This window comes from Anolis carolinensis, unplaced genomic scaffold (genome assembly GCF_035594765.1).
Source record: "Anolis carolinensis isolate JA03-04 unplaced genomic scaffold, rAnoCar3.1.pri scaffold_15, whole genome shotgun sequence".
NCBI lineage: Eukaryota > Metazoa > Chordata > Lepidosauria > Squamata > Dactyloidae > Anolis > Anolis carolinensis.
This window is the reverse complement of record NW_026943826.1, coordinates 4,536-22,213: the sequence shown is the minus strand read 5'-3', so window position 1 is coordinate 22,213 and position 17,678 is coordinate 4,536. Positions and strand designations below refer to the sequence as shown.

General features: G+C 41.3%; 1 protein-coding gene and 1 long non-coding RNA gene across 2 annotated transcripts in view; one reads left to right on the top strand and one right to left on the bottom strand.

The window, feature by feature from the left end:
* Positions 1-3,603, top strand: part of LOC134294535 (uncharacterized) — a 43,891-nt gene extending 40,288 nt beyond the window's left edge. The window contains exon 3 of the long non-coding RNA XR_010001399.1: positions 3,296-3,603. This is a non-coding gene — a long non-coding RNA (uncharacterized LOC134294535). The remainder of the gene's footprint in view (positions 1-3,295) is intronic.
* A 6,854-nt stretch (positions 3,604-10,457) lies between these two features.
* micos10 (mitochondrial contact site and cristae organizing system subunit 10) lies at positions 10,458-16,752 on the bottom strand (the record flags this gene model as incomplete). The annotated part of the gene is given in 3 exon segments (XM_008123918.3): positions 10,458-10,641; positions 13,612-13,721; positions 16,705-16,752. Coding segments are annotated over 3 exon segments (167 nt in total), but the record flags the coding sequence as incomplete, so codon positions are not given.
* Between the last annotated feature and the right edge of the window lie 926 nt (positions 16,753-17,678).

The window sequence follows — 17,678 nt, the reverse complement described above, 5'->3', positions numbered from 1 at the left end:
TATATGTCATTATAATTATCTGTTATTATTTATATGTATAAAAGGGTAATGAAATTTCGGCCTGGGACACAACAACAAAACTGCACATCCCAGAAACACTAAACTTGGCAGCACAACCCCTCATCCATGCCTCTACGTTCATACAACAAAAAGAAAAGAAAAATAAAGTCCTAATTAGAAGGAGAGGAATAATTGTCTTTATCCAGTTGCTGCCAGTTAGAAGGCTAAGCTCTGCCCACTTGGTCTCCTAGCAACCCACTCAGCCCAGAGGACAGGCAGAGTTAGGCCTCACTTAGGCCTCTTCCACACTGCCTATAAAATACAAATTATCTATTTTAACTGGATTATATGGCAGTGTAGACTCAAGGCTATATTATCCATTTATAATGGACTTAATATCAAGGGAAAACCTTTACCCTTTACCTTAACTACCACCAATTCCTCAATACTTTATTTCCCATACCACCAGACTTCGCCACAGCAACGCGTGGCTGGGCACAGCTAGTAATATATAATTGTAATATATAACTGTATTTAATAAATCAAAAACTATTTACTACCCTTATTTCCATGTAAAACAATCTATGGTCCCTCTTGCAGTTTCCACACTCTGATTTCTCTCTATTCTAGTTTAAATGTAGTCATGAATAATGAATAATATAATAATAATAGAATATAATATAATAATATACTACAATAATAATAGAATAATAATAGAATGATATAATAATCTCTCTCTCTCTCTCTTTCTCTCTCTCTATATATCTATATATATAAAAGAGTGATGGCATCATGGCGACTCACAAAACAACAAAACTACAGGCCTCCCAACCTCGAAATTTGACAACACAACCCATCATCCACGCCTCTAGGTTGATACAACAAAAAGAAAAGAAAAATAAAGTCCGAATTAGAGGGAGAGGAATAATTGTTTTTATCCAATTGTTGCCAGTTAGAAGGCTAAGCTCTGCCCACTTGGTCTCCTAGCAACCCACTCAGCCCAGGGGACAGGCAGAGTTAGGCCTCACTTAGGCCTCTTCCACACTGCCCATAAAATACAAATTATCTATTTTAACTGGATTATATGGCAGTGTAGACTCAAGGCCCTTCCACACAGCTATATAACCCATTTATAATGGCTAGTAATATATAATTGTAATATATAACTGTATTTAATAAATCAAAAACTATTTACTACCCTTATTTCCATGTACAACAATCTATGGGACCTCTTGCCGTTTCCACGCTGATTTCTCTCTATTCTAGTTTCAATGTAGTCATGAGCAATGAATAATATAATAATAATAGAATAGTAATAATATGATAATATGCTACAATAATAATAGAATGATATACAGTAGAGTTTCACTTATCCAACACTCGCTTATCCAACAGTCTGGATTATCCAACGCATTTTTGTAGTCAATGTTTTCAATACATCGTGATATTTTGGTGCTAGATTCATAAATACAGTAATTACTACATAGCATTACTGCGTATTGAACTGCTTTTTCTGTCAAACTTGTTGTTAAACATAATGTTTTGGTGCTTCATTTGTAAAATCATAACCCAATTTGATGTTTAATAGGCTTCTTCTTAATCTCTCCTTATTATCCAACATATTCGCTTATCCAACGTTCTGCCGGCCCATTTATGTTGGATAAGTGAGACTCTACTGTATCTCTTGCAGTTTCCATGCTGATTTCTCTCGGTTGTAGTTTAAATGTAATCATGAATAGTATAATAATAATATAATAGTAATAATATAATCATATACTACAATAATAGAATAATAATAGAATGATATATATACAGTAGAGTCTCACTTATCCAAGCCTCGCTTATCCAAGCTTCTGGATAATCCAAGCCATTTTTGTAGTCAATGTTTTCAATACATCGTGATATTTTGGTGCTAAATTCGTAAACACAGTAATTACAACATAACATTACTGCGTATTGAACTGCTTTTTCTGTCAAATGTGTTATCTAACATGATGTTTTGGTGCTTCATTTGTAAAATCATAACCTAATTTGATGTTTAATAGGCTTCTTCTTAATCTCTCCTTATTATCCAACATATTTACTTATCCAACATTCTGCCGGCCTGTTTAGCTTGGATAAGTGAGACTCTACTATATTTAGGTGGGAAAAGTGTAAAATAATGTACAATATGAACTCAGATAGACTGCTCCTACTGAAGGCAAAAATAATGGCAAATGGCTTGTGCGGTCTATCCAAGGATTATTTTGCAATTTCTTTTCAATATTATTCTGTTTTTTTCCCCATTCAAATGATAGCAGACATATCATTGAGCCTCCTTGGATAGGAGCAGTCTATCTCAAAGTTTGTGTCTTGCATTACATTATACTTTTTGCACTGTTATTCTCTATCTTTCCTATTCAAATGATATCATTGAGCCTCCTTGGATAGGAGCAGTCTATCTCCAAGTTCGTGTCTTATATTACATTATACTTTTTGCACTATTATTCTCTATCTTTCCTATTCAAATAATATCATTGAGCCTCCTTGGATAGGAGCAGTCTATCTCCAAGTTTGTGTCTTATATTACATTTTACTTTTTGCACTATTATTCTCTATCTTTCCTATTCAAATGATATCATTGAGCCTCCTTGGATAGGAGCAGTCTATCTCCAAGTTTGCGTCTTATATTACATTTTACTTTTTGCACTATTATTCTCTATCTTTCCTATTCAAATAATATCATTGAGCCTCCTTGGATAGGAGCAGTCTATCTCAAAGTTCGTGTCTTATATTACATTATACTTTTTGCACTATTATTCTCTATCTTTCCCATTCAAATAATATCATTGAGCCTCCTTGGATAGGAGCAGTCTATCTCAAAGTTCGTGTCTTGCATTACATTATACTTTTTGCACTATTATTCTCTATCTTTCCTATTCAAATGATATCATTGAGCCTCCTTGGATAGGAGCAGTCTATCTCAAAGTTCGCGTCTTATATTACATTATACTTTTTGCACTATTATTCTCTTTTCATGTTTGATTTTACAATGTGTAATTTGTCACTGTTTTTATTATTGTTGTGAGCCGCCCCGAGTCCCCTCGGGGAGATGGGGCGGGATATAAGAATAAATTTATTATTATTATTATTATTATTATTATTATTATTATTATTATTATTATCTTTCCCATTCAAATGATAGGAGACAGATGACTGAACCTCCCTGGACAGGAGCAGTCTATCTAGAGCTTACTTTAATGTGGATGTGTGTCCGTGCCCGGCTCTTCTAATTGATCTGACCTACTTTTTGCAGGCCTTCTCCGCCCAAACTGGTGCCGCCACTCGACGAGAGGCTGGAAGTGATATTTAAAACGCAAGCATCGGCTTGGAATGTAGAGCAACAGAATGGGACCAAACCCGCCCATCCGGCTCCTCTGGGTGAGTCGCACTCTCTCAGCCTCGGATCCGGGCAAGAAGACCTTGTAACCGGGTCTGAAATGGCACAACTAGATGATCCTCAAGCTCCCTTCTAAAGCCAAGGACCCTATTGTTATTATTTTCAGTATAGAACATATATCAAACATATATCAACAAGACTCCAACTAAAATTTGTTAGCGACACAGTATGTGTACATTCATTCTCTTCAAAATGGTATGTGATAGTATGCTGTGAAACTAACTACAGTAGAGTCTCACTTATCCAACATAAACGGGCCGGCAGAACGTTGGATAAGCGAATATGTTGGATAATAAGGAGAGATTAAGGAAAAGCCTATTAAACATCAAATTAGGTTATGATTTTACAAATTAAGCACCAAAACATCATGTTATACAACAAATCTGGCAGAAAAGGTAGTTCAATACGCTGTAATGCTACATAGTAATTACTATATTTACGAATTTCGCACCAAAATATCATGATATATTGAAAACACTGACTACAAAAATGCGTTGGATAATCCAGAACGTTGGATAAGCGAGTGTTGGATAAGTGAGACTCTACTGTATATCAGTGTACAAATCAATTGGCTCAAACCTGGCTTGGAGTCAAAACAAATCAAAGTCTCTGTAGTCTTGGAGCAGTTCTATAGGACTCCTCAGGTTGTAAATGCAGTCAATTAGCTGTAGCTTCAGTTTGTTGAGAATAAATTCAGTTTTTCAGAGATAAGCTTCCAAATAGGGGGACAGATGTTGCAGTCGTTCCCAGCCAGAAAGCCCGGTCAAATAGATATTTTAGAGTGGCTGGCTGTGAGCTGAAGTAAGCCGTTTACATAAGCCGTTTACTACTGGTTCCCAGGTTTACTCCAGTTTCAGCGTCAGATTTAATGACCTCTTGGGAGTCCCTTCCAAAGTCTGTAACCCAAAGTAATGTCTCTCTAAGGCTGAGGTCAGAGTAGATGACTTCTTGGAACCCCTTTCAAAGTCTATGAGTCTAAGTAATGTCCCTAGAGGGCTGAAGTCAGACTAGATGACCCTTTGGGACCCCTTCCAGAGCCTACAATCCCCAGCCCAAGCCTTGAAACATCATAGACCCCGGGCTGAGGTCAGACTAGATGACCTCTTCCATGTCCCTAGCTGGCCACTTGGGTCCCCTTCCAGAGTCTGTGACCTTAAGTAATGTCCCTATTGGGCTGAGGTCAGACTAGATGACCCCTTGGAGCCCCTTCCAGAGCCCACAATCCCCATCCCCAGCCTTGAAAGGGCACAGATCTCAGCTTGGCCTGCCTCGCAGCCCAAATGCCAACAGATGGGATCCCGGGGCGAAGGGCAGGGCCCGCGGCGTCTCTCGCACTCGGTTCTTTGGTCCTGATGCTGCCAAGGTGTGGAGAACGTGTCCCGGCACGGGCAAGGAACCCGCGTGGGCGTGAGAGCCAAAAGGGATGGGCATGAAAGGAAGAAAGAAAGAAAGGAAGCAAGAAAGCAAGACAGGGCTGCCTGTTCGGACTTGGTTGCGGAACAGACCCAGATCATTCAGGGGATTATGGAAACTCGAGTGGGCCTTTGGGACCCCATTGTGTGCAATATATCTTTTTCTTTTCCACAACTGTGATCATAGAATCATAGAAACATAGAATAGTAGAGTTGGAAGAGACCTCATGGGCCATCCAGTCCAACCCCCCGCTAAGAAGCAGGAAATCGCATTCAAAGCACCCTCGACAGATGGCCATCCAGACTCTGCTTAAAAGCCTCCAAAGAAGGAGCCTCCACCACAGTCCGGGGGAGAGAGTTCCACTGCCGAACAGCTCGGCATGATGTCTGGTGTGTTGTGTTCCAGAACTTTGTCTGTCTGGATTCGGAAGTCCCACAGTCTCTTTGCGTGCTCATTTTCCAATACTTTTGCAGGTTTGTGATCCCACCAGTTCTTTTCTGCTGGGAGGTGGTACTTGAGGCATACGTTCCAATGAATCATTGGGCCACATAGTTGTGCCTCTGTTTGTAGTCTGTCTGTGCAATTTTCTTACAGCAGCTGAGGAGATGATCCATGGTTTCGTCGGTTTCCTTGCACAGTCTGCCTTTTGGGTCATCAGCTGATTTTTCGATCTTGGCCTGAATTGCCTTTGTCCTGATGTCTTGCTCCTGGGCTGCAAGGATCAGGCCTTCTGTCTCCTTCGTTCTTCAGGGTCCCATTCGTGAGCCAGAGCCAGGTCTGGCTCACGAATTATTATTATTATTATTATTATTATTATTATTATTATTATTAATTGCCTTTGTCCTGATGGCTTGCTCCTGGGCTGCAAGGATCAGGCCTTCTGTCTCCTTCTTCAGGGTCCCATTCGTGAGCCAGAGCCAGGTCTTCTCTTTATCAGCTTTTCCTTCAATTTTGTCAAGGAACTTTCCATGCGATGTTTTGTTGTGCCAGCTGTCAGCTCTAGTTTGTAGTGCGGTTTTCTTGTGCTGGTTTTTTGTCTGCTGTGCTTTGAGGAGTTTCTGATTTTTGACTTCAATCAAAGCAGGTTCTTCACTTTGCTTTCCATCTTCTGCCAGGGCATGTTCTTCTTCTTTGACTGCTTGTTTTACTTGTAAGAGTCCTCTGCCCCCTGATCTTCTAGGCAGATATAGCCGGTCAACATCACTGCGAGGGTGCAGTGAATGATGAATGGTCATTATTATTATTATTATTATTATTTTATTGTATGACACAGCAAACAAGATAGATATGCTGGATTTCGTATCACAGAATCACAAGTCGAACACTTCCCAAGTATCTAGGACTGTATAATGTATTATTATTATGATCATTATCATTATTATATTTATTATGCACCTGCATACAATTATTATATTCTTATTACAGTTATTATTATATTTATATTCATTATTACTACATTTATTTATATCCCACTTTATCACTGTTGCCTGTTGTATTGGATCCCACGCTGTTGTGCCAGCTGTCAGCTCTAGTTTGTAGTGCGGTTTTCTTGTACTGGTTTTTTGTCTGCTGTGCTTTGAGGAGTTTCTGATTTTTGACTTCAATCAAAGCAGGTTCTTCACTTTGCTTTACATATTCTGCCAGGGCATGTTCTTCTTCTTTGACTGCTTGTTTGACTTGTAAGAGTCCTCTGCCCCCTGATCTTCTAGGCAGATATAGCCGGTCAACATCACTGCGAGGGTGCAGTGAATGATGAATGGTCATGAGTTAGGGTAATAATTTTGTCAATTTTGTCAAGGAACTTTCCATGCAACGTTTTGTTGTGCCAGCTGTCAGCTCTAGTTTGTAGTGCGGTTTTCTTGTACTGGTTTTTTGTCTGCTGTGCTTTGAGGAGGTATTACTATTATTATTATTATCATTATTATTATTGCAATCATCCTAAGGCAAGTCAGCCAAGCCCCGGAGCGCGCCATCTGGGCCCAGCACGAGGCCAGGAATGCCACCCCTGGCCGAGGCGGCTGCTTCATCCAATCCGACCCACAGAGAGAGAAAACACAAAATTCCAGCATCCACGCTGATCCCCTTTCCTGCGCTATTTATTAAAATCTAGCAGAGAGGGATCGTTTCTCCATCCCAAACGGGCCGCAGTCCTTTTATTCCCCGGGCTGCAAATCCCAGCATCCCCCAGCAAAGGAAACCACTGGTTCTGGGAGCTATACTTCCCTGGCTTTGCTGTGAAGTGCACACGAAATATTCCTTTCTTTCCAATGGTTTTGTTTGGGGGGTGTGTGTGTAACTTATCCCTGACAGAAAGCAGAGACAACGTCTGCCTGACAATGATAAAAACTCTGTTAAAAAAAGTAAAATCCCATTACAAAAAATAAGCAACAAAAGGGGTGACTTTTTCTGGGCTTTGACGCAAAACAGAGACAGCCGCGACAACCCCCGAATCCACAGAATATTCCCATTAAATAGAAAAACGGCTTCTTTTCCAAAGCGTGTTTCAAGCCGAGCCAAGAGGGAGAGAGAGATTATATATATATTTTAAATCCAAGCGATTGTTATCTGGGCACTTTCCCCCTTGATACCAGATCCACTCACTTCATATATATATATATATATATATATATATATATATATATATATATATATATATATGAATAATAAAATAGAAAGGTGGTTTCAAGGCAAATGGGGGGAGGAGGAGGAGGGTGATGACTTCCAGATGAGTGTTTTTAGCTCCACTTTTAACATTCCTTCGGGCACTTAAAAGGCTTTCTCCCCCTTTTTCGAAAATTCAGATCCCCGTCCTCCTCCTCTAGAGATACTTTGTATTATTTGGAAAGGTTGAGAAATCTGATTCTTTCCAATTTACGGTGAATATTATTTAGTATCTTGGGTGCCCAGTTATTTGACAAATTCAAATTTTTTATTGTCCAAAATGCATAAGGTTGTGGAATAACTTATAATCATGCCAGGTTAATTCCAAGAAAATCCATCAAACAAATTGGGCAAGTTTGCTCTGGATGTATCATGGGTGAGGTTGAGTGTGCTCTCTGGCTGTAGGGTGAACTACAACTCCCACTCTGGTGAGTCAGTCCCCTCCGACCCCTCCAGTAGGTTGAGTGAGTCCTAAGGGATCTGTGTGTCAAGTTTGGTCCTTGTCCATCATCGGTGGAAGTCATAATTTCCCTGGTTGTGGGTGAACTACAACTCCCACTCTGGTGAGTCAGTCCCCTCCAACCCCTCCAGTAGGTTGAGTGAGTCCTGGGGGTTCTGTGTGTCAAGTTTGGTCCTTGTCCATCATCGGTGGAAGTCATAATTTCCCTGGTTGTGGGTGAACTACAACTCCCACTCTGGTGAGTCAGTCCCCTCCGACCCCTCCAGTAGGTTGAGTGAGTCCTGGGGGTTCTGTGTGTCAAGTTTGGTCCTTGTCCATCATCGGTGGAAGTCATAATTTCCCTGGTTATGGGTGAACTACAACTCCCACTCTGGTGAGTCAGTCCCCTCCAACCCCTCCAGTACGTTGAGTGAGTCCCGGGGGTTTTGTGTGTCAAGTTTGGTCCTTGTCCATCATCGGTGGAAGTCGTAGTTTCCCTGGTTGTGGGTGAACTACAACTCCCACTCAGGTGAACTATACATCCCAGTACCAACACCACCAAAATGTCAAGGCCAATTCCCCTCAAAACCCATCACTATTCCAAATACTGTGTTACATAGTGTTATTAATCATTATTAACAGTTATTATTATTATTATTACTACTAGCTGTGCCCGGCCACGCGTTGCTGTGGCTTTTTTTAGGTGTTTCCGTGTCATAGAGGGGGGGAATCCTTTGTTGGGAGGTGTTAGGTGGGCCTGATTGTTTCCTGGATGGAATTCCTTTGTTTTCATAGTGTTGCTCTTTATTTTGTGTTTTGAGATGAAAGAGTGATGAGTACCGTATGGGTTTGGACCTTCAAAGAGTGGGTGTTTCCCTGTTTGAGGGGGGGGGATCCTTTGTTGAGCATAAGAACGTAGAGACGTGGATGAGGGGTTGTGTTGTCAATTTTCTAGGTTGGGGGGCCTTTAGTTTTGTTGTGTTTCCCGGTGGAGCGACACCATTATCCTTTTATATATAGACTAGCTGTGCCTGGCCACGCGTTGCTGTGGCGAAGTCTGGTGGTATGGGAAATAAAGTATTGAGGTATTGGTGGTAGTTAAGGTAAATGGTCCCCTGGGCTGAGTGGGTTGCTAGGAAACCAAGTGGGAGGAGCTTTGCCTTCTAACTGGCAGCAATTGGATAAAAACAATTTTTCCTCTCCCTCTAATTAGGACTTTATTTTTCTTTTCTTTTTGTTGTATGAACGTAGAGGCATGGATGAGGGGTTGTGCTGCCAAGTTTAGTGTTTCTGGGATGTGCAGTTTTGTTGTTTTGTCCTAGGCCGAAATTTCATTACCCTTTTATATATATACAGTAGAGTCTCACTTATCCAACACTCGCTTATCCAACGTTCTGGATTATCCAACGCATTTTTGTGGTCAATGTTTTCAATATATCGTGATATTTTGGTGCTAAATTCATAAATACAGTAATTACTACATAGCATTGCTGCGTATTGAACTACTTTTTCTGTCAGATTTGTTGTATAACATGATGTTTTGGTGTTTCATTTGTAAAATCATAACCTAATTTGATATTTAATAGGCTTTTCCTCAATGCCTCCTTATTATCCAACATATTCGCTTATCCAACATTCTGCCGGCCCGTTTATGTTGGATAAGTGAGACTCTACTGTATATAGATAGATAGATAGATAGATTATATTATTATTATTATTATTCCTACATGAGGAAGTGAATGGAAGTAATTCGGAAATGACATTTATAACCCAGGAACAAAGACTGTGTTAGTGTTACTAATTATTATTATTAATATTATCTATTATTAGTAGTAGTAGTAGTATCCTGTTTCCCTTAAAATAAGACATCCCCAGAAAATAAGACCTAGTAGAGGTTTTGTTTGGAAGCATGCCCAAGAAATTTGTGTTGTCAAATTTCAAGGTTGGGGAGCCTGTAGTTTTGTTGTTTTGTCCGGTGCCCTGATTCCATCACTCTTTTATATATATATAGATATATATATATGCATGTATGTAATATGCATAATTCCCATGGAGTAAACAACAAAACCACTGGACCAAATCACACCAAAGACATTAGTCATCCAATCAATATGCATGTGGCAGCAAAAATGGCTAGGCGTGTTAGTGCTGACACGCGTGTCATAGGTTGGCCATCACTGACCTAGAACATCTTTGGGAGAAAAAATGAATATAAGACCCTCGGGAAACACGGTGGTAGTAGTAGTAGTATTTCTCCTACATGAGGAAGTGAATGGAAGCAATTAGGACATGACATTTATAACCCAGGAACAAAACTCGTGTTACACGGCATAATCATATTAACCCTCGTTTGGCCATTTCTCAAAATGCCGGAAGGAGGGAAAGATGGGCGGACAGAGAGGGAAGAATTACGGATGGCGTCCAGGTGGATCTTGGCCTCGGCTCCCGTTTCAACCCAAAGAGGAGGCGCACAAATACAAATACGGAGACGAGTGGGGAGCGAAGTTGTGCGTGTGCATCACATCTTTTTATTTCCCAGAACAGCACTTTCCCCCGGCTTTGGATACAAATCGCAAATCGGTTCCCGAGAACGGGTGGGCGCTTCCCAAGGCCACGGTCAGCAGGGCGCTTGGACCTTTTCGGGAAGGAGAGGCCCCGAGTCTGGCTTCCTTCCCCTCTGTCATTGCTCCTGGAAGAGAGAGACGATTCGGGGTTAGAAAGCAACGCAGAAGCAAAAACTCTGGTTCCCGGCCTGCTTCTAAAGCATCCCAGTCTCCTGCTCTTCAACATCTTCATTCATGACTTGGAGGAAGGGTTAGAACTGGGTCTGTTTAGCCTCCAGAAGATAAGGTTGAGAGGAGACACGAGGGCCACGTTTCAAGATCTGGAAGAGAGAACAGGCTTCCTTTCTGGAGCCATGGGTTCCAATGACAGGAAAGGAGGTCCCACCTGAACATCTATATATATATCTATATATATATAAAAGGGTAGTGGAATCACGGCACCGGACAAAACAACTAAACTAAATGCCCCACAACCTCAAAAATTGACAGCACAACTTCTCATCCACGCCTCTACGTTCATACAACAAAAAGAAAAGAAAAATTAAGTCCTAGCCACAGCAACGCGTGGCCGGGCACAGCTAGTCTATATATATAAAAGGGTAATGAAATTTCGGCCTAGGACAAAACAACAAAACTACACATCCCAGAAACACTAAACTTGGCAGCACAATCCGTCATCCATGCCTCTACGTTCATAGAACAAAAAGAAAAGAAAAAATAAGTCCTAGCCACAGCAACGCGTGGCCGGGCACAGCTAGTCTATATATATAAAAGGGTAATGAAATTTCGGCCTAGGACAAAACAACAAAACTACACATCCCAGAAACACTAAACTTGGCAGCACAATCCGTCATCCATGCCTCTACGTTCATAGAACAAAAAGAAAAGAAAAAATAAGTCCTAGCCACAGCAACGCGTGGCCGGGCACAGCTAGTCTATATATATAAAAGGGTAATGAAATTTCGGCCTAGGACAAAACAACAAAACTACACATCCCAGAAACACTAAACTTGGCAGCACAATCCGTCATCCATGCCTCTACGTTCATAGAACAAAAAGAAAAGAAAAAATAAGTCCTAGCCACAGCAACGCGTGGCCGGGCACAGCTAGTCTATATATATAAAAGGGTAATGAAATTTCGGCCTAGGACAAAACAACAAAACTACACATCCCAGAAACACTAAACTTGGCAGCACAATCCGTCATCCATGCCTCTACGTTCATACAGCAAAAAGAAAAGAAAAAATAAGTCCTAGCCACAGCAACGCGTGGCCGGGCACAGCTAGTCTATATATATAAAAGAGTGATGGAATCCCGGCAACCCACAAAACAACAAAACGACAGGCCTCCCAACCTCGAAATTTGACAACACAACCCATCATCCATGCCTCTAGGTTGATACAACAAAAAGAAAAGAAAAATAAAGTCCTACTTAGAGGGAGAGCAATAATTGTTTTTATCCTATTGCTGCCACTTAGAAGGCTAAGCTCCGCCCACTTGGTCTCCTAGCAACCCACTCAGCCCAGTGTTAATAAAAGAATAAAAAATAAAATAAATACAAATAATACAATAAAAATAATTTAAAACACTAAAAAATTAATACAATAAAATACTATAACAAAATAACTAAAAATAATCCTACAAAATAATAAAATATAATAAATAAAAAAGATAAGTTACAATAAAATTAATTAAAAAAATACAAATAACGTCAAATAAAAATTCCACAACAACTTTTAACCAATACCACCACCACTTTGCCACAGCAACGCGTGGCTGGGCACAGCTAGTCTATCTATATATCTATATATATAAAAGGGTAATGGAATCATGGCACCGGACAAAACAACTAAACTAAATGCCCTACAACCTCAAAAATTGACAGCACAACCTCTCATCCACACCTCTACGTTCATACAACAACAACAAAAAAGAAAAATTAAGTCCTAGCCACAGCAACGCATGGCCGGGCACAGCTAGTCTATATATATAAAAGGGTAATGAAATTTCAGCCTAGGACAAAACAACAAAACTACACATCCCAGAAACACTAAACTTGGCAGCACAATCCGTCATCCATGCCTCTACGTTCATAGAACAAAAAGAAAAGAAAAAATAAGTCCTAGCTACAGCAACGCGTGGCCGGGCACAGCTAGTCTATATATATAAAAGAGTGATGGAATCCCGGCGACCGCCAAAGCACCAAAATTAAAGGCCCCCCAACCTCGAAAATTGACAGCACAACCCCTCATCCACGCCTCTAGGTTGATACAAGAAAAAGAAAAGAAAAAGAAAGTCCTAATTAGAGGGAGAGTAATAATTATTTTTTATCCAATTGCTGCCAATTAGAAGGCTAAGCTCCGCCCACTTGGTTTCCTAGCAACCCACGCAGCCCTGGGGACAGGGAGAGTTAGGCCTCACTTAGGCCTCTTCCACACTGCCTATAAAATACAGATTATCAGATTTCAACTGGATTATCTTGACTCCACACTGCCATATAATCCACTTCAGTGTGCATTTTATACAGCTGTTTAGAAGAGGCCTCATATAATCCAGTTCTAAGCAGAAAATATAAGATTATAAATATACAGTAGACTCTCACTTATCCAACATAAACAGGCCGGCAGAACGTTGGATAAGTGAATATGTTGGATAATAAGAAGGGATTCAGGAAAAGCCGATTAAACATCAAATTAGCCATTTTTGTAGTCAATGTTTCCAATATATCGTGATATTTTGGTGCTAAATTCGTAAATACAGTAATTACAACATAACATTACTGTGTACTGAACTGCTTTTTCTGTCAAATTTGTTGTAAAACATGATGTTTTGGTGCTTACTTTGTAAAATTATAATCTAATTTGATGTTTAATAGGCTTTTCCTTAATCCCTCCTTATTATCCAAGATATTCGCTTATCCAAGCTTCTGCCGGCCCGTTTAGCTTGGATAAGTGAGACTCTACTGTATGTCGATACTGCTGCTGCAGTCCACCCTACCAATGAAGTCGACTGAATTTTACTTGGTGGTTGATGGATATTATTAACTCTTTGTTTTATGGTCTTACTGTGTTTCATTTTTTTGTGTTTAGACCCACCTTGACAAATCTCCCGTGGAGGAGGTGCGGGGCCTGGAAGTCATGCTGGCAGTTGGAGTAAGCCATGCCCAGGCCCGTCCCGGAGCCGAACGCGATGGGCCACGTCTTCCCTGGATGGAGAGAAGAGGAGGACAAGGTGAGGAAGGAAGGAAGGATGTGCTCTATCCCAGGCACCAAACAAGGCCTGGAAGTGGCCCACGGGGTGATGTCGGGCTGCTCCTCTTGGTCTGGCCCAAATAAAGGCTTGGCAAGCAGACCAGGAAAAGCCAAAGACGGGGCTGGGCGGTTTGTTTCATTTAGGAACGGAAACTCAAATCATACGAGTAATGCCTCCACCTTCGTTACTTGGGTTTGGATGGGACTATTTTAATAAATCAAACACAGAAATAATCTTCTTGAACGACCACTATTCACTTTCCCACATCATCACCAGACCATTGGATACATTTCTGCCAATGATGAACAAGTTTTCTGAAGCCGTCACGGAAGAAGTCGACACTCGGTTTCCGCAACCAGCGTCTCACAATTCTCTCAACGTCTTCATCAGAAGCGTAATGATGTCCTCATAAATAATCTTCTTGAACGACCACTATTCACTTTCCCAAATCATCACCAGACCATTGGATACATTTCTGCCAACGATGAACAAGTTTTCTGAAGCCGTCACGGAAGAAGTCGACACTCGGTTTCCGCAACCAGCGTCTCACAATTCTCTCAACGTCTTCATCAGAAGCGTAATGATGTCCTCATAAATAATCTTCTTGAACGACCACTATTCACTTTCCCACATCATCACCAGAACATTGGATACATTTCTGTCAACGATGAACAAGTTTTCTGAAGCCGTCACGGAAAAAGTCGACACTCGGTTTCCGCAACCGGCGTCTCACAGTTCTCTGAAAAGTAAGGCCTCCACCTTCGTTACTTGGGTTTGGATGGAAATATTTTAATAAATCAAACACAGAAATAATCTTCTTTAACGACCATTATCCACTTTCCCACATCATCACTAGACCATTGGATACATTTCTGCCAACGATGAACAAGTTTTCTGAAGCCGTCACGGAAAAAGTCGACACTCTGTTTCTGCGACCGGCATCTCGCAGTTCTCTCAACGTCTTCATCAGAAGCGTAATGATGTCCTTGCGGATCTTCTTGCATGATCGGGAACAGATGGAAGTCAGACGGTGCTAAATCTGGACTGTGTGGAGGATGCCGGACGGTGGTGAGATCCAGTCTGGGATGCTTTCATTTCAGGCCTCTGCATCCTGGGTTTCCATCGTGCACAGACCTTCCGAGAGCCAAGAAAAGCAATAATGTGACCCACACGTTCTTGTGAAATGCCCATTATGCTTGAAATTTCTCTCTGAGTGATACGACAATCGTCCTAAATCCATCTGTCCACCTTTTGCTTGTGAAACTCGGTGGCTGCTGTCACAGGACATCCAATTTATTTATTTATTTATTTGCGACATTTATATACCGCCCTTCTCACCCCGAAGGGGACTCAGGGCGGTTTACAAGTATATATACATACAATATATTATATTATACAACTATATCGCAATATTATTAGTAATATTGCATGTAATATAAATATACAATTATAATAGTGAATTATAATTATTATTACATTATCCAACTCTTTGTTTGTCACACAAGTCAGATGTTCCCAACTCAACATCTTTAAACTTACTCGCCCAACGACGCACAGGACTCACATCCACACAATCACCACAAACAGCTTGCATTCTCTGATGGGTCTCCTTTGGGGTGACACCTTCTGCTGTCAAGAATTCAATGACAATCGCATTGACCGACTGTCTGTGCAGGGTTCCATACTTGGCACTTTAACAACACAACCGTTCAATGCTAAGGCTTCCCCATCTGCGCAGGGTTCCATACTTCGCCCTTTAACAACACAACCATTCAACGCTAAGGCTTCCCCGTCTGCACAGGGTTCCATACTTCATGCTTTAACAACACAACCGTTCAATGCTAAGGCTTCCCGCCAAGTCAGTAGTGACTTATTGCAGCTGGCTACTAACCAGTTGTGCCACAGCCCACAGCGATGGCTTTCTCAGAAACCATGATTGGGTAAAAGCAATCTTTCTGGAGCTGCTGATATCGAAATTTTATGCATAATTTCCTCTAATAGTTTTAAAAGGCAAAGACTAGAGGATAACTCATTCTGGACCCCGAAAATACCTACAGGAAAGGATTATTGTTATCCCAAAACAACAACAAGGAGGAGGACAAAGGCAGCAAAGAGCTACCTCCGGGAAACAGGAGTGATATGTTTCTGACCATCCGAACGAACCGACAAAACCATGGATCATATCCTCAGCTGCTGTAAGAAAATCGCACAGACAGACTACAAACAGAGGCACAACTATGTGGCCCAAATGATATGCAAACAATCCCAGTTGTACGTATAGCTTTTCCTGCCTTACGGGAAGCACCTTCCTCCTCCTTTCTGCATCCTGCACAATGAGCAGAAAGTTTTCAAAAAGGGCCCAAGAGCTGCTCTGACTAAACAGAGAGACAGGACCATGTAAACACACATTAAAGATGTTTATCTGCGGGAGGTCGCTCCTTTTCTTCTCTGAAACCCAGAGAAAACAAACGTCCCTGTTTTGGGAAAAGAGAGAGGGAAGCAGCCAAAAGGAAAGGCAAAAAAGGCACGGGCGGCAGGGACAATCTCCTCCTCATCTCCATCGACCTTTTCCTTCCATGTTTGGAGTCAGCCTCAATGCCATGTTGACTTTCCCAGGGAGTTGGGAAAGCTTTCTTGCTCAGCCAGTTTAATCAAATGAATCTGCCTTTTGTTCTCTGAGATGAATCAGAGGGAGATGGTGCAACAGCCTGGGCTGCCATTTGACTACAGTAGGTGTATCGGTGGCTGATTAATACACAGTGATCGATGAAGGAGTCAGATAACAGAAATATGAAAGAGTCGGGAGAGAAGGCTTGGCTGCAGACTCGGTCACTTGGCATCGGAGTTGCAGATCTTTGGTTAAAAAACCAAGAAAGGGGACCTCAAGTCTCCATCGCAGAAGAATAAAGGAGCCGGAACACTAAAATAAGACTTACTTTTGAAGAAGATGACTGAAAAGACAATGCCCAGGCCAAAACCAGCACCTGCAAGAGAGAAAGAGATAATAATAGTAACAACAACAACAATAACAACAACAACCCAATAATAACAACAAATGACCCAAAATGCAGACTGTGCAAGGAAACCGACGAAACCATGGATCATCTCCTCAGCTGCTGTAAGAAAATCGCACAGACAGACTACAAACAGAGGAACAACTATGTGGCCCAAATGATTCATTAGAACTTATGCCTCAAGTACCACCTCCCAGCAGTAGGGAGTCAAAAATCAGAAACTTTTTTGAAGTCAAAAATCAGAAACTCCTCAAAGCACAGCAGACAAAAACCAGTACAAGAAAACCGCACTACAAACTAGAGCTGACAGCTGGCACAACAAAACATTGCATGGAAAGATCCTTGACAAAATTGAAGGAAAAGCTGACAAGGAGAAGACCTGGCTCTGGCTCACGAATGGGACCCTGAAGAAGGAAGGAGACAGAAGGCCTGATCCTTGCAGCCCAGGAGCAAGACATCAGGACAAAGGCAATTATTATTAATAATAATAATAATAATAATAATAATAATAATAATAATAATAATAGAAGACCTGGCTATGGCTCACGAATGGGACCCTGAAGAAGGAGACAGAAGGCCTGATCCTTGCAGCCCAGGAGCAAGACATCAGAACAAATGCAATCAAGGCCAAGATCGAAAAATCAGCCGATAACCATGGATCATATCCTCAGCTGCTGTAAGAAAATCGCACAGACAGACTACAAACAGAGGCACAACTCTGTGGCCCAAATGATTCATTGGAATTTATGTCTCAAGTACCACCTCCCAGCAGCAAAGAACTGGTGGGATCACAAACCTGCAAAAGTCTTGGAAAATGAGCACGCAAAGATACGGTGGGACTTCCGAATCCAGACTGACAAAGTTCTGGAACACAACACACCAGACATCACAGTTGT